At 37.6% G+C, this 22902-nt stretch overlaps 2 protein-coding genes across 4 annotated transcripts in view; one reads left to right on the top strand and one right to left on the bottom strand.

Moving 5' to 3' along the window:
• LOC104842596 (borealin-2-like) overlaps positions 1-8110 on the top strand; it is an 8666-nt gene extending 556 nt beyond the window's left edge. Inside the window, exons 2-10 of the mRNA XM_010585051.1 lie at positions 290-418; positions 1442-1482; positions 1833-1893; positions 2562-2629; positions 3418-3485; positions 4818-4916; positions 6649-6781; positions 7020-7106; positions 7935-8110. Of these exons, the coding sequence (XP_010583353.1) occupies positions 290-418; positions 1442-1482; positions 1833-1893; positions 2562-2629; positions 3418-3485; positions 4818-4916; positions 6649-6781; positions 7020-7106; positions 7935-7982 (734 nt within the window). The 3' untranslated portion in view covers positions 7983-8110. The remainder of the gene's footprint in view (positions 1-289; positions 419-1441; positions 1483-1832; positions 1894-2561; positions 2630-3417; positions 3486-4817; positions 4917-6648; positions 6782-7019; positions 7107-7934) is intronic.
• Positions 1-22902, bottom strand: part of DNAJA2 (DnaJ (Hsp40) homolog, subfamily A, member 2) — a 47026-nt gene that overhangs the window by 23508 nt on the left and 616 nt on the right. For 2 of the 3 annotated variants that reach the window (XM_010585053.1, XM_010585054.1), the window contains exons 2-8: positions 20333-20392; positions 19145-19368; positions 17646-17726; positions 17198-17331; positions 15357-15553; positions 13486-13630; positions 13202-13329 (exon numbers count right to left, since the gene is read on the bottom strand). In XM_010585053.1, coding sequence (XP_010583355.1) covers positions 13202-13329; positions 13486-13630; positions 15357-15553; positions 17198-17331; positions 17646-17726; positions 19145-19368; positions 20333-20392 — 969 coding nt within the window. Of the gene's footprint in view, positions 1-11926; positions 12697-13201; positions 13330-13485; positions 13631-15356; positions 15554-17197; positions 17332-17645; positions 17727-19144; positions 19369-20332; positions 20393-22902 lie in introns of those variants that run through there. The other variant, XM_010585052.1, reaches the window with a different exon arrangement.

Raw genomic sequence — 22902 nt, 5'->3', positions numbered from 1 at the left:
GCCGCCCGCGGGCCCCCCCTGGATGGCGGGCGGGCGGCGGCCCAGCGTCCCCCGACCCGCCTTCTACTTCGCTGCAGGTCCGGGGCGCAGCTCTTGTGGTCGGCTGCCCGCACCGTGCTTCTCGTCTGCCTAAGGAGTGTCTGATGGCGACCGTCAGGCGCTCTGACTCCCCAGTCAGATCATCCCGGATAAAGCGTTATTTTAACTTTCTTGTTTAATGCAGTCTACCAGTGCTTATGTTTGGAGATATGTAACACGTATGGCAGTGAAAGCCTGTTTTGTTTTAAAGCCAAGGAAAATATCCAGGAAATGAAGAAAGAGCTTGATTCACTTTTGCAAACAGCTGAGAAGGCGTTTACAGTGGAGCTGCTGAAGATGCCGGTTGCCATCAGGAAAATGAGAAGAAAAGACTTGCTTAGTAAGTGTGTGTGGTCTTATATTTGCGAGGGATGCAGGCATCGTTATAGCATGATGTACCCTTGACTAATGTGAGAAAACCTGTAAACTTGGTGACTTCCATGAAAAAGTTTGCTTTGTCTGCTGAATGTTTTGAGCTAATCAGTAGTGGTATTACACTGCAGGTGTTCAGTAAACACTCATGTTCAAGTAGACTGATCTGTGTAACACAGGGTATAGAATTAGTAGGTTACAGTATATAGAGTCTGGAGCCTTCTTTTATGTCTGCTTTTAAGTCATCTTATTTAAAGCCTGAAGAGAGAAGGAATAATTCCAAGTCTAGTATTTTCTGTGCGTAAAAACTTAAGCATTTCTTTCCATCTGAATCTGTTCATCCTAGCCGCAGAGATTATTTTGTCTTTCTGTTAATTTTAAGTCTTTCACTACTGAGCCTTTCTCATCTAGTTGTTTACCTGTGATGATGAGCAAACAAGTTTAATTTTAACCTCAGGTTTATGCAGCAGTTTAAGCTGTGGTGTACAGTCAGCATCAGGTGTATATTCTGGTGAGAACTGATGTTTTTGGAATCTACCTTGCAGCTGGAAATTGCAGGGGCCGCACAAAGACCAAACCTAAGACTCTTGAAGAACTTGAGTTTACTGTAAGCCTTTAGCCTTTGCTGAGTATGTACTTCAATGTCTGTCTTGAAAACTTCTGCCTAAAAGCATTAGCTTTCAGCAGTGCAAGGTATGGAGTTTTTCCTTCTTTGAATTCAGGTTATATACTCTGTGACTACGCTTAGTATCCTTTCAAAGATTAAACATACTGAAATGGCCTAAGATTTTCATTGTTGTTTTGTAGGAGTGACTATCCTGCAAGACTTGAACCTTGTTCAGGTGCAACATACATGCTAGCTAAGATTAACTATTTAAGCAGCTGTAATCCTGAACTACTTTGTTCAGCTTTATAGCCCATAAGAACCTGCAGATAATAATTATGCAAGTAATAGTATATAATAAACAAGTTATACCTTCTTGAGTTACAGATTTGCAAGGAGGGGAGGAAGTGGCTCTTGCTGCTGCAGTGGTAAGTGTGTGTTTTCAAATTTTATCACAGTTTACAGAATAGAAGTCTTCTTTCCCTGCTGTAAACATTTCAGACAAATGATTTTGTTTGGCTGTCTGTTTAAATACAAGTTAATATGAACAGGCTAGACAGCTAGCCATGGTGCAGTTATGCACATTATCTAAAGACTTAGGGTCATCTGCAGGCAGAAATCCAGATGTTTCTGAAAAAATAAACTGGTGTTTAGCCAATCCTACTTTTGTCATTTGTTTTAGTGCCCTTTTAGTTCACTGCCTTTTGTAGGCTAATATGCATCTACTGGGCAAAATCTGTTGACTTTCCCTTGTCAGATAAACTTTTTTTTTTTTCAGACTGACTGCTCTCTACCAGACATACCAAATCCAAAACTGGTGACGACAAACAGCAAAAAAGGCAAGTCAATCCATTAATATCTAGCTTGGTTCTTAAATTATTTTTTTTTTAATTGGTTTGAACTGAGCATTTGTAAAGTGAATGTTAAGCCTGAAGGATACAAGAGGGAAAAGTGTATAACAAGTATAACATACAGGTCCCCCCAGCATCCAGTGTGGAGGATCATGAGCTATGCTACAGTCGAGGTGCTTTAAAACATGAGATAAGAGCTCCTGCCCTTTGGATTTATCACTGAAAATGGCGAGAAGAGACACATTTAAGTGACTTGTCAGTGCTTTACTGTATAGCAGAAGAGCTAGGAAAGTCACCCCTATTTTCTCATAGGTTCCCCTTTGACCTCCTACCCATTGAGGTTTGTACAGAAAATACCATTTCTCTTCATACTGCAAAATATGCAATAAGAAGGACACTACCACTGAAATGTAATTCTGTTTTGTCTGGGGGGTTGAAGGGTTATCAAGTGTCTTTTAACTGTCCTGTGTGTCACAGTGTCTGTGACGAACACACATAGTTTGCTTTGAACTCTGTCCCAGGCGAATGACCATTGGATAGCAGAACTGATACATAGCTGCCAGTGGGTAAATAGGCTTCAAACAAATGAGTTTGAAGTGGTGTTTTGTGTTCTTCATGAGATTTTTGTTTTCCTTGTCTTTCTAATATATTTGTAGTTAAGGTAACTACAATTGTTGAATATGAAGATGCCAAGCACATTTCTGGAAAGAAAATACCTAAAAAAGTAAGTTTATTCCGAACAAACAACATAAGGGTTTAATCAGTTCTGACCTGCTGTGAACCCTGCTAGATCCATGACAGGGCAGGCCAGGGGCCTGCTGTTTGTCTGAAAAATCAGTGGTTTTAAATTCAATGTATTTTAAGTTAAGCAAGGCTAAACTGTATAGATTAATTTCATAATGAAATATGGTATCTGCACTTCTGGTAACTCATTCACACAGACTTGTGTGACTTGGAATAGTCATTCTCTGTTGACTTGCAATTAAGTCTTGATGGTTTGAGGAACCATTTTTTGTTGAAACTTTTTTAAAAGAAAATTTGAATTGATGTTTTAATACATGCTTTTCTATATTTGAATGAGTTGTTCATTCCTGCCCACCTTGATCTCTAAACCAAATAGCACAGGTGTATTAATTTTACCACCTCAGTCCATCTGTGCAATGCAGTGCCTCAGCCACACACTGAAGTATGTAGCAAGATGACAACAAAGATGGAAAGATTACATGCAGAGTCACAGGCATTAATTATAAGAGGGCTTACAAGTTGGAATGGTGTATATTAGAAAGGTGGTTGGTTGTACAGAACTTAAGTATGAACAAACATGTTTTGGCATTATGAAACTCTTGTTTTAGAACGCATATTTGCCATTTTATGTGTATGTAGAACCATATAAAAGGCAGCACTATGGGGCTTAACTATAAGGGAATTCTTACAGTATTGTTCCCTGGAAATATCTATCATTTTGCCTTAAAATGCCACTTTTTAACTGCAGTCTTACATATACATTTTTAGGTTTCCAAAACAAAGTCATTGGTTTCATTGGCCTCTGGTTTAAATAGCAAACGGAACTCTCTTTCTAGGTAAGACTGACCTTTGATAGCTTATTTAACTCGCCTGAACTTGTGAATGCTGAAAAATCCTCTTTTCAGACAATAGTAGCTGAGATTTGAGGCCAATAGCAATACATCTGATAAAGATGTCTTCCATAACCTGAATCAGATGCATGGTAGTGATGTGAACCCTGAACAAAAAAGCACCTCTAGCTGATGAAGGCATGTAGTTGTATCTCTCCCACTGAATGGTGCGCAGTTCTGGATCTATGTAATCGGTATAGATTTCCAGACCATACTTAATGGAAGAGAGTGTGCAAGGGAAACATCTTTGTTGCTCTGTCAAGAGTAATGAATTGTTTTGTAATAATTTTGCCTTCATACATAGCTGAAAGGGAGGTGTCATTAGCAGGAAAATACATACTTGCAAAAACACTGTAGAGCTACTTACAGTCATGATGGACCATATTCAAGTCTCACTATAAGATGTAATGAATTAAAAAGAATTGGTGGGTTTCTGCATGAAAATTTTTTTTGAGAAGCTCCCACTACACTTATGGCTCCAGTGTGTATACTTGTACCCACTGGCACTTATTTTGCTACACTCAAATTGTCTTCAGAGAAATACAATTTAAATAATGTATCAGTGTTTAATGTGCCTAAAAGAAATAAATAAAAAAAATCTTAGCCAGATTTAATTATTTTCTTGAATTAGGATTATAGAATTTTTGGCTCAACAAAATCAAACTAGAGAAGGCTGCTTTGCCTGGGGAAGTCTTAACTTTTCAGTCTTTAAAGGTTGCTTTTATTCAAGTACAGTAACACTGGGCCAAAGCTACATGCCCTTACAATATCTCCAAAATGTGTGTAGGAATAGGGAGACAGGAGGATAGAGTGAGGTAAACTTCTGTCATCAAGATCTCTGTGAACTGAGTTAAAATCCAAAACTGGAAAAAACTTGTTCTCTGGATTCAGGTCAACCACACAGGACAAATATCCTGAAAAGTAATCTAGAAAAATTAATTCCTGCTGAAAAAGAAACTTACCAAGAAACTTTTTGCACGCTCAGATAGAAAGCTGTGGATGTTCCCTTAATTATACCCAGCTCGGGTATTGCATCCCCCTCTCTTGTCTACTAATAAAATTATCCTTTCATTCCCCTGTGGTGTTAGGTCCCATTATATCACGTCCACCTCAGAAGGGCTTCTTCACAGGTATATACACTAGATCTCTGTCATGGAGTGCTTCAACATTCTCTAATTCACCAGCTGTCTATCTTCATCCTACCTAAAACTCTCCAGTAGATGAGGAGGAAATAAAAAAATAAAATAAACCTAAAACCACCAATCACTTTTTTTTTAGGTCTGTTCACTCTTCTGCTAGTGTGACTGAGGCTATTAAGTCTCTTGCTTCTGACTGCAGTGCCACAAATTTCAAAGCCACGCCAAAGGTATCTAAAAGGTAAGGGGTTTTAGGCTTGTTATTAATAATTAATTTATTAAATACCAAGATACTATATATCTACATTAATATCAGTCCAGTTATTAATCATCAGATTTAGTAGATCTTGATGATCTGCCACTAAATTTCATAGCAAGGCTGCGTACTAGTCACACCTCCTGCTTTGATTGTCGGTGTTAACTTACATTCTCATGGAGGTACAGGATTTGATGTCATAACTAAGCCAGTTTAAAAAAAAAAAGCCCAGATTTATAGTTGTCCTGGCTTTGGCTGGGATAGAGTTAATTTTCTTTCTGGTAGCTGGTATAGTGTTATGTTTTGGGTTCAGTATGAGAAGAAAGTTGATAACACACTGATATTTTTCAGTTGTTGCCAAGTAGTGTTTATACAAAGTGAAGGATTTTTCAGCTTCTCATGCCCAGCCAGCAAGAAGGCTCAAGGGGCACAAGAAGTTGGGAAGGGACATAGCCAGGACAGCTGACCCAAACTGGCCAAAGGGGTATTCTATACCATGTGATGTTATGCCCAGTATATAAACTGGGGGGAGTTGGCCAGGGGGTATCACCACTCTGGAACTAACTGGGCATTGGTTGGTGGTGCAGGTGGTGAGCAATTGCATTGTGCATCACTTGTTTTGTATGTTCCAATTCTTTTATTATTATTGTTGTCATTTTATTATTGTTATTACGGTTATTAGTTTCTTCCTTTCTGTTCTATTAAACTGTTCTTATCTCAACCCACGAGTTTTACCTCCCCCCCCCCCCCCCCCCAATTCTCTCCCCCATCCCACTGGGTGGGGGGAAGTGAGTGGGCAGCTGTGTGGTCCTTAGTTACCAGCTGGGGTTAAACCAAGACAAGAGTATAAATTCTACTCCTACCCACTGTTGTTTAAAGATGTAGTTTACAGCTTAAACTAATTCTCAGACCCCAAGCTTGATTAAAATGTTACCAATACTGCTGCTTTAAAAAAATATAAAAAGAAACTAAACCCCCAAAAAACCCCAACCAAATAAATTGACAATCAGTTCTTTGCACAGAACAGTTAAGGTTTTCAGTTATTTCCATTCTCTGTACACTGCAGAGCTTGGTTTTGGCAGAAATCATCAGCTGAAGTGAAGGGGTGGAAAACTTAACTTAAATGGGTCATGAAACCAGCAAGTGGCTTAGTTTCACCTTGGCCTGCTATAAATTCCAGAGGCTTGTTTCCATGCAGAAGATAACCAAATCTTACATCTTTGAAGTGGAATAAGAACAAATATATCATGAAAGAAGCTTAGGAATTTAGTATGTCATAAGGCATGCCCTGTACCTCTAAAAGCTAGCAGCTTTGGTATTTCTTGGTATCTCCCTCTGTAGTAGACAGATAAGCACACATCTTAAGCCCAGAGGCATGAAAGTTTCCTCTTTCCAAAACTGTAAGCATTCACTGTTGATATTGGAGAGTGGATATTCATGTTACTGAGTGGTCCACATGTCAGCTTGCTCACTGGTCTGTAACACAGGCTTAGAAGGTTACTGTGGTGTTTCACAGTCATAAAATGTTACCTAGCAGTGCTAGTAAATGCTGCTGATGGTTGGATTTCCTATTGTCTTCTGGCAGAATTGGAAAAATTTAAACATGACTGCCTTTCCATTAGGTACGTTTGCTACTACTTGCATTTGCTTCATGCTGGAAAATTTTCTGCAGAGCATAGGAAGTTAACACTAGAGTAACATTTTTATTGTATTCTAGTAATGGACTACAACAGACTGTCTCAAGAACTGTACCTACCAGTGGAAGAGGTCAAGGCATGTTACTAAGAAGTAAATCAGTACCCCAAGATAAAACTGTTCCGTTTGTAAACATACCCCTGGCTGATGGACAGGTATCAAAAAATCTTTTTTTAAACATTTTCATCTTACAGTAGTTGATAAAACTGTGAATAGTCTGATAGTGATAGCTCTTGCTATCCCTAAATGAGTTGCTGCTAAACAAAAGGAAAAATGGTTACTAAAGTTTTGCAGTTTAGCAGGGAAGCACATGATTTTCAGAAAAGCTGACCATGCAAGTAAAAACTTCCAGAATAGTTCTTATCTTAAAACTGCTTCTCTTCATGTTTATAGACACTCTGTACGGCTGGTGGAGACCTCAATAATATTGATGTGCAACTACTAAATCAAGATACAGTACAGCATATTCATAACTTAGTGGTAAGCTTAAACTAGTAGGCTTTCATGTAAATATTCAGACACCTAGTCTCAGGTTTTCATGTGAGATACTGTCAGGAATGCAAATTCTAAGTGCTTTAAGTCTTCTCAGGTTAAGACTAAATTGGTTGGCATAAATTAGAGAGAGGACTAGGGCAAGGGAGGAACAGGGAGGGGAGAACTGCTGCACGCAGATAATGTGTAAAAGTAAATGCACTTAAGCATGTGCAGTTTGGCAATTGCCTGGGCAACAACAGAAGCATAAACTCTTCCTTCTAGATTGCTCTGGTGTCTCCTACCATGTGAGCAAACTGCCATTCTCTTATCTCATACTCATGAAGGCTTGCAAAGCTACAGCTAAGTTCTGATTCTTGTTATAATCTATTATTACGTGTCCCTTGCAGAGTAAGAACTATACTCCTGTTAATTCTCTGCTGCAGTTGAATAATAACTGCCTTATCTTTGGTTCAGGGAAGTAAACTGTTTTGATGCAGACTGAAGTTGGAACAAAACTTTGTAGCACATAGTGCCCGACTTCTGAAGATGAGGGTACCTGGCTTTTGGATGAAGTAATATGCAGCACTAAAAATCTATCTAGACATAAGGAATATTAATCAGTTTACAGTCTTGCAGGTATTAAGACTTGAGTGCAGCTATATGAGTTAAGCTAAAGGTCTGGAAGCTGTTTTGTATTTTGTAACATGGACCTGTCTCTGTAGGTAGAGAGTGGGGGAGTGCTTGCTCACTCCTTGCTTTAGCAATAGTGACTTCTCTTTCTTCTTGCAAGTTCTGTTGGGTAGCTTGAACTAAAATGAATTTTTCCCCCCTTAGAGTGAGCTGACTGTACTATGTGGAAAGGCAACAGCTAAACCGAGTTAATGGCACTGTCTTGTGACTGCAGAATATTCATGACAGCTCTTGCTGCCTCTGAAGTGTTTAGAGAATGTCTATAATGTCTTAATAAAGCTGTATAATACCCAGTATTTTTTTATATAAAAGTTTACAATGTGATGTGTATGATTAAATTCCTGTTATCTCTTTGAAGGATACAAAAGCAGAAAAAAATAATTCTGCTTTTCCAACTTCTTTGTAAAGGCTTAGTTAACATCTAACCTCAATTCACAGTAAAGTATACAGTAACAGGTTATATGTAGGAAATAAGTTTTAACTCTGATATTCTAAATAGGACTCTCTTTTTTTTACATAACTATTGATAAATATAGAGGTTCTTCTATGCATGCCACTAGCAGAATGTAGTGTTGGTCTCCCCAGTATCACTTCCCTTGAATCTAACTCTGGAATTAAGCTGAAGTGCAAGTTTCTAAATTCTTGAATAGTATTTTAAGGCATGTAACTTTAGTTCTGTGGTAGTATATATAAACCTGACACAGAAATAGAACTTACTTCCAGTTCTGTGCTGTGACATGACAGTAATGTGCAAGACAACAGGTAGTAATCCAGACTTACTGTAATTTGTGGTCTCACCCCCATTTTTCTAGTACTTTTGAGTAACTTGTACGAAAGGCTTTTAACATCCTTGCAGGTAAAGATGCCAGTCCAGCAGTCACTCTGCTGTGGGTACTCTAGTATTTTCAGAACTTCAGGATGCACTTGGCTTTTAATCTGCCAGTGTGATTTCAATTAAAGTGTTTTCACTGTGGTAAAGGATGGTGCAAAAGACTCCTACACTCTTTAAACTAAACCATTAGTTTAAGAATGAAATCTAGATTAGTTTGGGTTTTTTCTGTCCTGCTTCTACCCTTGCTCCACTTAAGGAACCAAAGGTCACAAGCTTTCTTTTTTTCCTTATTTGAAACTTTCCAAGGTATGGGAGACAAAACTGGTAATGAACATGAAGTTAAAACACTATCAAACCTAGATTAAAACTATGCTCTTGCTTGGTAATGAGGAAATACAGGAATAAACATCTCATTCAGATTATACATGAAGTTTACAGAACACTTTAATAGTTAGTTTTGTAACTCAGTAGTTCAACCTGAATTAACATCCATTTTCCCTTAAATTATAAGAACATTGCATCAGTGTGGTATCAGCTTTTGATTATTGCAGGCAAATGGACATTTTAACATGAATGATTAAAACTATTCACTCCCATACTACACTAAGGTAACCAAAATTGCAATGCAGTACTGAAACCTGCAGTTTTCCAAATTTTTGGAAAAGTTATAGTGTTAGGCATGCTTTGCAATATAGGCCAACACGTTGTTGTGGATCTCACTGGGGTCATATTACAAAAATAGCTGGTAGTGTTTAATCAAGCCTGTTCTTGTTAAAGTATTTTCTGAGTTACAATTTAGAGATTAGGTTTTTTTGTGACTAAAAGGCTACTGCTATAAACTGGGAAAGTATTTCCAGGCCCTGACACAAAGGGCAAAATTACAGGCTGTACACTGTAATGAAACACAAGGACTCTTCAATCAACTGAAGTCATTTTTATGACTTGGCACCAAGCTAGGAAGCCTCCAGAACTCCATTTATATCTACAATGTTCCTTTTAAATTTGGTAAGAGAGGCATATAATTAAATGCCCCACACCTCTTTTACAGTGATTATTTGAATGTCATAGCTACATCAGCCTAAGGCTATAGTGGAAGGTTATGGGTTAACAACTGAAATACAATTTTCCTATTACATCCTAGTTAGAGAGATGAGAAATTACTTCATAATAACAGATAAGTCTTTGGCATGTTTCATTTTTTCAAACAACAGTAATCTTTCTTCTACTGATTACTTCTAACTTCTTTGCAAACCTATTTTTCAAAGCAACATAGCCTCATCTTTTACAGGGACAGGAACCACGCCACTGTTGGCATCTTGCAAATAAATATACACTGTGAACACCTTGGTAAATCAGACACACTCAAGAGGACAGATAAAGACTTCCTACAAGAGTCAACTTTAGGTCAATTTTAGTCACTGTATATGCAGAAATAGGTATGTCACAAAATAAGCTAGATGACTTCCTGAGTTTTTTTTTCTTTTCAGCTTCTTGAAGCCATTATTAAAAGATATTAAAAAAGCATCAACTAAAAAATGGTTCTAATGCAGTTCTAGTGATCATGTTTTCTTCTTCCCCCAACATACAGAATATTCATTTGTTTATAGTAACTAAGTACTTAAGTGGCAGCTGTTTATTACTGAGAACACTCAACTAATGTTTATTTGATTATTCATAGGAGAGTCATATTGGCCTAGTTAAAGCATTAATAGCTATGTTAAGCATTAAACGTCATCAGTAAACTACTAAAGCATTAGTAACTATAGTAGTATATTACTTGCAACTTAAATATTGAAACCAAGACAGTGGAGATTGTGAATTTATGTGACGTTTTTCTACACTACAACTTTGTAAAGGGATACCCTCTTAGTAGAGCAGGAGATACATATAACGGCAACTGTGACAAAGTCACCACTCATTGAAACATGCTGTTATCAAGAACCTAAATCAATGCCGTCTCAGGACTGAAACAGAACTAAGACTAACTCACACTACATACAGTAATCAACTTCCCCCCCACCCCTTCACTTCAGCATGCTATCCAAAAAGTTACAACAAATCCCCTCCTCTATCCCCCTGAAAAAAGCAATTTGAAAGTAAGGGGATAAAAAGTTTAGAGTACATACTCTGTTTTCCAAGGAGGTGAATCCTAAAGCTACTACTTAAAAGCAGAAGACAGGTGTTTCAATTGTTTAAGCATTACAGGTTAAGATGACTGACTTCTTGGAGAACTGAATCAGGAGAAAAGATCAGTATGTAACCATGGCTTCATGAAAAGCAACCTGAAATTTTAATAAATGAAAATAAAGATTCTCTAGATGAGAATGCCACAGCATAAGAAGTCAATACTGAAATACAGGTCAAACAGTATTTATTCTTACTTCAGTTTTAGAGTCTGTAGCAAGGGTGTTCAGCAACACTCAAATGCCAATGCCTACCCAAGCACATGGAAACCCTGGGAGTTTGTCCCTCCAACCTCATTGGTAAATTGTCAACAACTATCTGAGCAGTAATTGAACAAAATTCAGATTTGTAAAGAAAAGTAGAGGCATCTTTCAACTTCCTCACTTCAACAGGGGGAGAAACCTCACTGTAAAGAAGCAGCTTACCAACCAAAGTTCATGCACACCTCCTTAATGTAACAAAACACTTAGGTAACTAACAGTACCTGATAATTATTTAAGGTCATATTTTTGCTTTGTTGTGGTATTTTTACCAATTAAAAGCATATAAAAAAGAACAGAACTGAAGCTGGGGGACTTAAATGTCCTAATAGTTAGAAAAGTGCAAACTACAAGAAAAGTAGTATGTTTCCAGCTCAAAAATTTGTCAAGTACAATACTAATCTCAGTCTCTTTACAAACTGTGTTAATGCAACCACAAGTTGCCAGGCATAATGTTAATTTTTACAAAGATTTTTTTTTTAAACTGGAAACATATCTCTAGGAAGTCAGACTGAATCAGACTTTGAATTGGATTCAAAGCCTAAGAGAAAGACACCATTACTTTGGGATTTAATCATCTTCATTTAAAAGGTTTTGTTATCTTCTGATTGAGCTCACATATCCTTGTTTTTCTTCATACAAAGGGGACATGGCTGCAGCCTTCCCTGTGCCCATTTAGTCACATTTCATTTCAAGAAAAGACCATTATATGTGGCACACAATTGTTACCTAACTGCAACCTAGTCTTAAAGCAGATTCAGCCTCTCTGCATTTATAAAATGTCTACCATCTACATAGTCTCTTCGTACACAGAATAGATAAAGCCACTGGAGAAGTAAGAGTTACAAGGCAAAAAGAAATATATTATACACCAACTGCTTTTATTTAATTTCAGAAACCGTTCACAAGATGGTAGAAAAAACTTACAACCACTTCTAATTTAGTCTTCCATTGTTCCCAGTCAGCTCTAAACCCATTATGTGCAAAGCCCATTTACCATGCATCTAGATGATAGATACAGGCTATGAAATTCTTTATTCTACTTGTAGCAGCTTATGCAGGTGCAGCCAAATACCAAGCCTCAGGACAAATTGTACACAAACTTTACAATGTAGAATTTGAATTTAAAATATGAAACTTAAAATCTACACAAAACTGGTAAAAATCAAGCACAGATACGAGGACAAACTTAAAACCCATGTGAAAAGGAGTCTTGTCTTCCTTTCAAGTGCTTTATTCTGCTACACAGTCAAAATGAAGATGTAAGCTTGTGGTTAGTTTAAATTACACTCTGTAGATACTATAGACCAATTTAAAAGTTACACATACAGCAATAGATGTCCGTTGGTTCATCTGGATTACTTATACAATCCAGCTGGATTGTTGAAAACAAGTCAGGCAAAATTTGAAAGAAAATCCTTGTGCAACTTTAGACAAACGTTTACTGATGGGCACACTGTACCCCAGGTCCATGATGGCTGCTTTCTTCATCAGAACTATCGTTATAAGCTTCACGTCTCTGGCCACCACCTGAACCACGAGTGGTATCAAATTCCTGAAGATCTACCTCTTCTGCATCACCAATTACATTAGGAAATTCTGGTCTAGCTGGCAGAAGATCTTCAAGTTCCTGCCCCAAAAAAAGAACTGTATTCAGTACTGCATCTACAAGTGCTAAATAAAGTGACCAGTTTCCCACAACTTCAAGACTCCCTCTCAGAGCAGGTTCGGTTTACAAGTCCAAGCTGCTATAAACCCTGAAGCGCATACCCATTTAGAAGTATCCAAAGCATTTGTATCAACTGGACAACAGCACTTAAAGAAAACCAAATAGCTCCATGTATCATCAACCGAAAGTGCAATCAGTAAGTACAGTTGAACTCTGAAAGCTTATCACACAGCAGCAGGAAGACTTCCTCCTGCCCAACATCTGCACAGCTCTTAAATACAGGTTCCATAAATTCATATTCCAATGGGTGTTTTCAAATTACGTGTTGCCATAAACAATGTTAAAAAGAACAATTGTACTTGCATCTAACTTTAAGCACTGAAAGCAAGCATGTGAAGTACAACACACACACTGTGCACACACTGTCAAATAAGACCACCGCACTTGTGCTTGAAAAAGTACTTACTGAAAGCTTTTCTGGGCTAATCCAGTTATTTTCAGGAAACTGAACGTCAAATTTAATGTAAAGATCCCCCTTCTCAAAAGGATTACGATACTGTGGCATTCCTTCACCTCTGACTACGCGAACACAACCTGTAATTCAGAGAAGTAAGCTGGAGAGTGCTACTTCAGAACAAATCTTTCTCTATGCAATTGTCTTTAATTTCTCTAGCCTAGGTTCAGTTAACAGGACAACAAGGATTAAGTGTTAAAGAATGTCAAAAGAAGTCTTTATCAGGTCAAGTCTACCTGGTTCAATTACTTTTCCAGGAGGATATTTAACCACAATTTGACGTCCATCAAGGTGCTTAAATGTGAACTGAAATCCACACAGTGCTTCAACAAGTCCAATCTTGTGCGTCATATGCAAGTCATTTCCATCCCGCTGGAAGACCTAAAAAACAAAAACAGGAGGTATCTTTTCTAGTCATATAATTGTATCTCCACAAGACTCGTTATTTAGAATTCATTATTATTTATTCTTAAAATTCAATGTCACAGCAACAGCCTTTGTACAAAGTTAACTTAATTCTGTTAATTCAAATAGCTTAACATGCTTGGAAAGTTTGTGCCTGATGGAAGTGTCATCTAAGATAAGGCAAACAATACTATATACTATGATGTAAGGTTCAAATTAAACAAGGCGGCCTGTATAGCAGCAGTGCTCTCTTATCCCCAAGATCTTCTACACAAGCAACCTATGAACAAAACTTAGGAGAGTTTGACACTACTTCCCCTGCACCAGAGTACAAAAACCACATCTTTGTTTCTCAACATTTAACTAGTCATTGTGCATATCTGCTTCAGCTAACTTTATCTATAGCAGGGCTTTGATCAATTAGTCCATAGCAGTCATAAGTGATCTTTAAGCTGTATCACTCACAATTCTTCATCAGAGTAAATGTAAGCTTTAGCCACTGGCAGAACTACAACTCCCACCTCAAGGGAAATTTTAAGAACTTAAAATCTTCACTAGAAGTCAGTCTAGTTTTACTCAGTAGGACACAAGGTACAGTAATTGTCAGAATTGTTAATACTGTAAAAATAGATGTAGTTCGTTAGAAGACTAAGACAGAAGTGGCATCCACCACCTGGAATCTGATGCCATCATGCACATCTGACTGTTCTGTATGCTTACAGACTCCTTCTCCCTTATCATAGTCAAAATCAACTGCGATGCTACGTTTCAACCAGTATTACAGAAGAAGGAAGAGAGGAACGTGTAGAGCTATGCAAAACTGATTGACAAATTAGCAGTCCTTGACACAGCTTTGAAAAGCTTACAAAGTACCTAATTTTCAGATAACCAACATTATGTCCTTAATATGTGACTGGAATTGAAATTTGTACCAAATGCTATTCTTTATGTCACAACAGAACTTCCCGCACCACCACCATTCCATTCAACATTTTTTCCAGAGTATAACACACTATTTCTTCTTTCATCATAGTAATACCTGGCCTTTCTAAACAAAAGCATTCAAAAAAAGAAGCAGTCACCTCAACTCTGGCCTAAGGGAGTTTTAACACAGAAAAAGATAAATTACAATATTTAATGCAAAATGGAATGTATATACTCCAGAATACAGTAGGCATAAGCCTTAACAAACTAGTATAAAATACTCATGTGTGTTAGTTTTGTCAAATGAATCAGTAACATCAGCATTCTGTGTTACATTTCCACAACCACAGTAGCAAAGATAGAAAGCACTATCTGGGGATTTTAATAGGAGTTCCCTGCCATGTCACAAGACATTGGTAAAAAAGCAACACCTAGCATTTTGTTAGTGTCACAATCAAAGCAGATTGAAGTTAACATCCTGAATGGCTCTTCACTGCATCCACTATATCAAAGTTAGCCTGAGCTTACCTGAGAAAGCTGCCTTTTATTAGCATTAGGAAACACCAGAATCTGCATGTCCTCTGGCTACAGACTTGCAAAGTTTTTTCTGGCTCACCATGAAAGCCATGTTACTTGCTATAAATCTATTAAAAGCTATTTACCATATCTCCCAGAGCTGCAGCTATATGAATTACTTTAAAATGAACAGCCATCTATATCACTTAAATATGAAAGACTAGGATAAAAGGCATTTAAAATATAAACTCAAAAGCATTACCTCATTCTCCTTTTCTTGGAGTAAGAGGACAATATCTCCTGGTTCCACACCTGGAGCCTGATCTGCTTCTCCACTGAATGTAATTCTTTGCCCATGTTTCATGCCTTTGTCTACATGGACTTCAAGTATTTTTACCTCTTTGATCACCTTCTTCCCTTCACATTTTTTACAGCGGTCTTTTTCATTAATTACTTCACCTAAAGAAAGACAAATTTTGAGTTCAGAGATTTCCTCATAATTGCATCAGATTCTGAAGAAAAACTATTTTAAAGTAAGCTGAAGAATACATGCAACACAACTAGTGATTTAGATATTGCTTTATGAATTCCTCACAAGAGAAAAGGCTTAATTTACCCTAGCTAGAAGAGGGGGGAAGACAAAAAAAAAAAAAGGAGGGGGAGGCTGGGCAAGGCAGGGAATGCAAAGGTACACATAACCTTCTAAGCTGTCTTATCAAGGATTTTCAAGAGTGCTTTAGAGAAAGGCAAAACAAGACTTTGTCTATAGCTTCTACCATTCCTTAAGTGTTGTCTCCTGTATCCTTACCACTCGACTTACTACTCTTAAAAAAAAAAGCCTTCTCCATTCCTTGTTATGCTGGAGGATGAAAGCTATAAGAGAAAGGATGAAGCTAAAACCAAACTGAAGCATGTCCCCTCCTTTAAAAGTCAGAATACAATTTTCAAACTATTTCAGTGAATTTAGGAAGCTTAGTTCCACTTCTGTTAACAACAATGAAAAAAGGACTACTGGGTTCTGTTGACAGCCACATTTTACAATGTGCCACCACAACAAAGTACTATGTAAATGAAGCCAGTAGAACTAGAGAGTCTTGCATACAAAATGGGGGGAAGATAGCTGGTCAAATCACAGTTTCAAGCAAGAGCAATACATAGGTTTTCCCATGGAAAGGATCTAACTTTTTCTGACACATAAGGGATTTCACTTTTATACTCTTAAACTGAATAGTTTTTCCACATTGTCCATCACCTCTAGCAAGGGTGAACTGAAGGATGACTATCCAAAACAGCTTAAATTCTCTGTTCCACTTAATCTTTATTTTTCAAGTAAGCTGTTGTCTTTGTACAGGCTAACCAAAACATTAGGCCACATGCACTTGGCTTAAGACATTAAACTTGCCAGCTTAAAGGACCTTTCTGTGAAACAAAGTATAACATTATGACATAGTTGAAACTACTGAATAGGTAGGTTAGGTATGTAAACTGTGAAAACAATATATTCAAAGACAACATCATTTATGAAATGTTTTGACTAGTCACAAAATACAACTCTCTAATTCCCAAGTATCGAGAAGAATAAAAACATCCACAAGGTGATGTTACTACTCTGGAAACTGCATAAGATCTAAAAAGGAATCACATGAAGTGCAGATCTTGTGCTGAACTTGTTCCCCCAAACACAACCAATTCAGCAAAACATATCTTCCTAATTTGAAGTAGTTAAAAATGGAAACCTAAAGTTGGATTTTAACCTAAACCTGTCCTTGGACACATTAGGAGACTGCAAAAAAGACAAAAAGCTCCTAAAACAACAAAATCTTGGTTTTTACTTTAACACAAGAGTAATAGCAATAAGTAATATTCACATCTAAGTGTTTTTAAAAACAATCAATCCCTACTGCTCAAGCTTCCAGGCTGCTTTTCAGTACATTAAACACTGTAAATCTTGCTGTTCCAAGTAAAATGATTTCTCCATGTTGACAGCAGATTGAGACCCGACTAGGTGGGAGCAAAATTATCCTGGATAAGTTCCTCCTGAGATTTAACCAGGAGGTTGAATCCAACTAAATGCATTTAGTAACACAGAATAGCTTGGCCTACCTTCTCCGTTGCAGTCAGAGCATACGGACTGCATCTGCTGAACCATTCCAGGAGCCAGCTGTCTGATCATGATACGTACACCTCTACCCCGGCAAGCATTACATTTCTGAACAGCTCCAGCCTTCCCTCCCTGCCTAGAATAGCAAGCACCAGTTGCATGAAAAACAAGTTTTTCAGAAACGTACGACAAAAAAACCCCTACATCAGTAGGTTAACATTCCTAATCACACTGCCAATTATAGTTAGGTTCTTTCCTCTCCCTTTTCCCCCCAAACAAAGCCCTTGAATAGTTCAGTTCCATCAACAGTATCATTCAAGTTCAACGATTTTCTAGTCTGAAAGCAGGCTCCAGTAAGTCAAATACTGATAAAGATCTGACATAAGAGATGCTTCATTACACTATATGCCAACAAGCAACCAGAGAACTCAAAAATATAAGCAAACTTACCCATTACATGCACTACAAAGGACATTCTTGCTAAGCTGTAGTTTAGTTGTCTTTCCATTATACAGATCTTCTAAAGAGACTCTACAAAACAAAGCATTTCTCCTGGGTTATCATTTAACAACTTACTTTCACCATGTAATTAAAATACTTGCCTAGGACAAATTAAAGAAAAACAGATCTTCATAAGAAGACTAAATCTGCTATTAAAATAAGATTTTAAAGCACCATTTTTGCTTTCACAAGGAGTCATTAAAAACTATTCCATACATATGAATATACATGTGTAATATTGGAACATAGTTTCAGAGCAAAGCTACAATTTAGTCAGAAAAAAACAGATAGGATTGCTTGTGTTTCTCAACAGGAAACAAGCTGATCTAGCATTTTAGGTTTTATTTTACAGTCATAGTGGATTATTTTTTTTTGTTCTACCAGGCAGGTGAGAAACAAACCTCTCCAGACTGTCCTGACAATATTTATAGCATGCATATGTAAGAATACATACAGAATTCTTACTACTGTATTGGGCTTTCCACACGAGATAGTTTAGTGGGGAGGGGTTAGCATGTCCCCAAGGCCACTTAATGATTTAGATTTATTCGTGTTTCAATTTTTTTTAGAAGCTCTTGAATACACTATCAAACTCCAATAACCTTCATCTATTGATAGAAATTATGAACACATTTAGTCTTTCTCCTAAAAGGGTTTGTTAGTGGATAGAGATTTCAACTCAGTGTATTGAGAAAAGGTTGCCTGGCATCAGTGTTTACAAATAACAACAAAACCAAAGCTAATTAATAATATAGCATGCAGCACTAGCTACTAAACAAAGCAAGCATGTAAAAGTAAACAGACTTTACTAAGCATGGTTTGCCAACCACAGGAAAGATGCAGCTTAACTTAAGAACTTAGAAAGCACCTGCTCAGCAGGTACAAAGCCAGTCATTACTGCAAGCAGGGATCTACAAAACACAATTAGATGTGATATTCAAGCATGCCTTTAAAAACAAACAAACAAAAAAAAAACCCCAAAACTAAAACCAAACCCACCACACGCACTTTTCCATTAATTATGCAGTTCAACTAGTTCCAGTTGGTATTGCACTATGAATGCAAGTCAACTTAAGTCTTTCCAGAGCCTTAGTACCTCTGCTTCCCTGAGAATCCAGCTAATGAGTAATACTCAGTTGTTGAATGCTTTTTCAGATTAGAACTTCCAAACATAATTAAGGAGCAAAACCAAGGAAAGTAATGCTAACAAAGTATATACAGGCTAATAAACAGGCAAAGCAAAGTATGAGATAGTACGTAAGATTAACCAATCATGAAAAGTAACTCGAGATGACTGCCTTCTGGGCTACACACGACACACAGGTCTGAAAAGCAGGTGCAGACCGCAGAGTATCTCAACCAAGAAGCATATTACAAACATAAACTAGAAGAGTCAAGTACTGATCAGGAAAGCCTGAAAGTACAAATCGCATTATCAAGATACTCACTTGAGTGGATGCATCATATCTTCTCCTCTTCTTCTACCATTACGACTTCTACTCTGACCACCCATGAAATTGAACAATCCACCACCAAAGATATGGGAGAAAATATCGTCCATTCCACTGCTTCCACCGCTACCTTCTCGAAGACCCTGTTCTCCATATCTATCATATAACTCACGTTTCTCTGGATTTGACAATACTTCATAGGCAAAGCTTATTTCTTTGAACTAGAAGAGGAACAGAGTCAAAACAGTGCATGATAATTTATAACTTCAAGGGAGCATTTTACTACTGTTTCTTACCCAGCATGAACACCCAATTAAGAAGGTACACAACAGAACAGTTTTCCACCCTCATTCTAGTATGCAAGACTTAAAAGTCAGACTTGGGCTTAGCTGTGTTACCCCTTATCATAAAATATGACGTTTTATTGCAAAACTTAATTGACTTTGTTCTTTACTGTGCCTAGCCCAAGACAGTTTTCTTAAAAACAAAAAACCAACCAAAGAAGAAAACCCCCAAGTACAAAATACTGCAGTAGCCAACAGGCAAAAAAACCCCAGTTACATACTAATAGCAAAGACTTCAAGATATGTTAGGCACTTAAAATACGCTAACAATTGAGCAACTTATCAAAATGCATATTAAGGTGTTTGTCCTCAAAACAAATTAATACCTTTTCATAGTCATCTCTGCTCACCTCTAAGCAACCATTAGAACTTCAGTTCTGTTACAGACAATCAGCTGAGTCAACTTAATCGACATTTTTTAATTGTTAATGCATAACAAATCTAATACAACATTCCCACGTATGTAATTTGTTTTATGCTGCAACACTTTCAAGAACCTCCACACATATTTTTCCATGTTGGAAAAACTTGGAAAACTGACTTTTTCAAATACCGATGTAGATGCCAATGCCAGCTGACACCATCTCTGCAGATGAAGAGAGGCGGTTTTTCCCTTAGCATTACCTTCTCAACCAATTTGACTCAGTCAACTGCTGCATTTTTTCATGAGGTACACTGGTAGATTTTGAGATTGGGAAGAAGTAGACAAGACAGGGTTCCCTCTCACAGTTATTATTTTTTAACAACTTGTAACAGCAATCCCCCAACACCTGTCTTTGGTCTCTTAGATGCTACTGTAATAGTAAACTTCAGCAGTTTAAAAAAAAAAAAAAAGTCTTACTTTGTCCCCTGCATTTGGATTCTTATCAGGATGGTATTCCTTGGCCAGCTTTCGATATGCCTAGTTGAAAGAGGTACAAACTTAGTTTCAATTTTGATTCATCAGTTCTTTTCTGAGAAACTCAAGTAGTATCTCCAGAAAGGACTAAAACCCTAATAAAGCAAAGTGAGAAAATGAGTGTTTTGAAATCACTCATACATTGAAATGGTACATAAAAAAATTTGACATTGCTATATGCATAAATTAAATACACTTGGATTTAAATATAACTGCAGCACACAATAGCTAGAACTAGTTTTCCTGCTTATCTTAATTAACTTACAGGAAGAATCACACTGGACTTTCATTAAAATTACTTACTCTACAGAACCCACTCAAAACCTACAATATGACAATTTAAGTTTCAACCCGTTGTCTTTCACCTATCACAGCAATACATTAACAACAAAATGGCTGCCTCAGCTTCTCATTCAACCCTATTAGTCAATCCTCACAATAATCACTTTATTCTTCCTTACCTACCAATAATGGAAGATTTCATCTCACTTTGAACTAAGTATGAGTTACATGCGCAGAAATGTACAGATGATTGCTTTTATTTAATTTCATTGTTCTAAAACGGTAGGAGGAATGAGTACAGCCAAATCTCCAGATGAGATTTTTCAGAAAGTGCTTTTTTTTGACCAGTACTTTGACTCTCAGGACCATTACTTTTTCTACAGCAGTATTTAATCTGTTTTGCTTATACTTTAGAGGATCAAAGCAAATAACAGGCCAGGCAGAGACTTTTCCTACAGTTTGAGTTTTTGACAGTAAAGACCTCAACTCTTCCCCCACTCCACCTCAACGCCCCCAGTAACAATCAGGGGACAGATATTAATAAATTACATGGTATACAGTCTTTTATTTTTTTAATTATACACATTAAAAAAGCTACAGCAATGCAACCGCAAACAACTGCAACACTGGTTCTTAACAGTGCATTTTTCAAAAGCTCTAGTTCTGTAGAACTGAGCATCTAAATTAGCTCTTTAGAACGACATTAAGAGAGCTTTACACACAAAGCTTTACAGAGATCACAACTTTCCATTTTGTACTGGAACAAGTAAGATTCCTTTTTTGTATCTGCACAGTTACTTCTCTTTACTGATTATCTTGAAATACTCCATATTTCTGCATGCAATCAAAAAATAAAGTTTTATAAGGAACTAATTAAACAAAAATAGTGCACTGATATTACAAGCCAAATATTCTAAACCACAGTAAGTGCAGAGAACAAAAATCATAGGTCTTATAGAACAAATTACCCATCAGTAACAAAGCATAATCTTCCACAAACCTACATATGTAACAAAAAAGGATTTTCCCCACATATTTTAAGGAGTCTAACCAACAAAAAAAAAAAAAAAACCCACAGAACACTAAACTGAAAACCTACATAATATTATCTAATCAGGAAAAAAGGAGCTTGCGTGGCGGTCTTTAAAAAGAGAGAGCGCTCACGTCCTTGCTGATAACAGCATTCCAGTTTAGAGCGATTCTTTAGACCACCCATGGCCCAAAAGGAAGCTACCTTTTTATTTATTTAATCAGAAACAGATCCAGAATCAAGGTCTGCACTAAAACAATATTATAACTTGAATAAAAGTTAATTTAACTAATCAGTGTTAAAGCCTGTTCTCTCAACCCCTTTTGACTAAGCTGTTACCTATTTATTTTCACTTTCCTATACTGTTATATACAGGTTAAAATACCAGATTAATAAAGCATCCATGTGACCTCTCACTGACAATAAGATATAGATGAACTTCTTGCCATTGCAGGCAGTTGGAAACTTTACACTCCATAAGTCTAATTCATAGCAATTAATATTGAGCAGTGCAGGTTATTCAAGTGGAAAACCGCTATCAGTTTCTCATTCTTACAGAACACGGATACCTTTAGGAGAATTTAGTAAAAAAAAAAAAAAATTCTACTCGATTGTGTTCGGTATACAGCAGTATCTTCTCACCGCATGCTTTCCACCTCTTAACGCTATTTCAACACTGCAATTGCCTATCCCTGCACAAATTAGGCTACCACATGCATGATGGGTAACGCAGAGTTGTTAATACCAGCACCACCCATCAGCGGAAGCAGGTCACTGCTAGTAAACTGTCTGGTTAATTATCCTCCCTCACGTGTAAATGGCCATTAAACCCTTTTAGAAAAAAGTGGTTTATACGCTACAGAATGAACCGGACGTGGTGAATCGTTACACTGACGACCTGGCTCCAAGTTTTCACCTCGCTTCTTTGTTTACATTACCTTGCGGCTTTCGGCCGGTGAGGAATCGCGTATAGGAGCAAAACGAAACCTTACTAAGGCCTACACGTGGGGCAGACAATGGCTCCAGCGAGAATCTACCGGTCGGTCCTTCACGAGTATTTTCGCACCCCGTGAGCCTTCCGCCGGCTGCCAACACCGCTCTGCCGCGCGGGAGGGACGCGGCGCCGCGGGGGCGAGGCGAGCAGAGTCCCGCCAGCACCCGCAGCCGGCGCGGGACCCGGCGGCGCCGGGACGGGGACGCG

Source organism: Haliaeetus leucocephalus, unplaced genomic scaffold (genome assembly GCF_000737465.1).
Source record: "Haliaeetus leucocephalus isolate CR32 unplaced genomic scaffold, Haliaeetus_leucocephalus-4.0 Scaffold92, whole genome shotgun sequence".
In the NCBI taxonomy this organism is placed as follows: Eukaryota; Metazoa; Chordata; class Aves; order Accipitriformes; family Accipitridae; genus Haliaeetus; species Haliaeetus leucocephalus.
The sequence above is the reverse complement of the archived record's forward strand: the minus strand, read 5'-3'. Positions and strand labels throughout refer to the sequence as shown.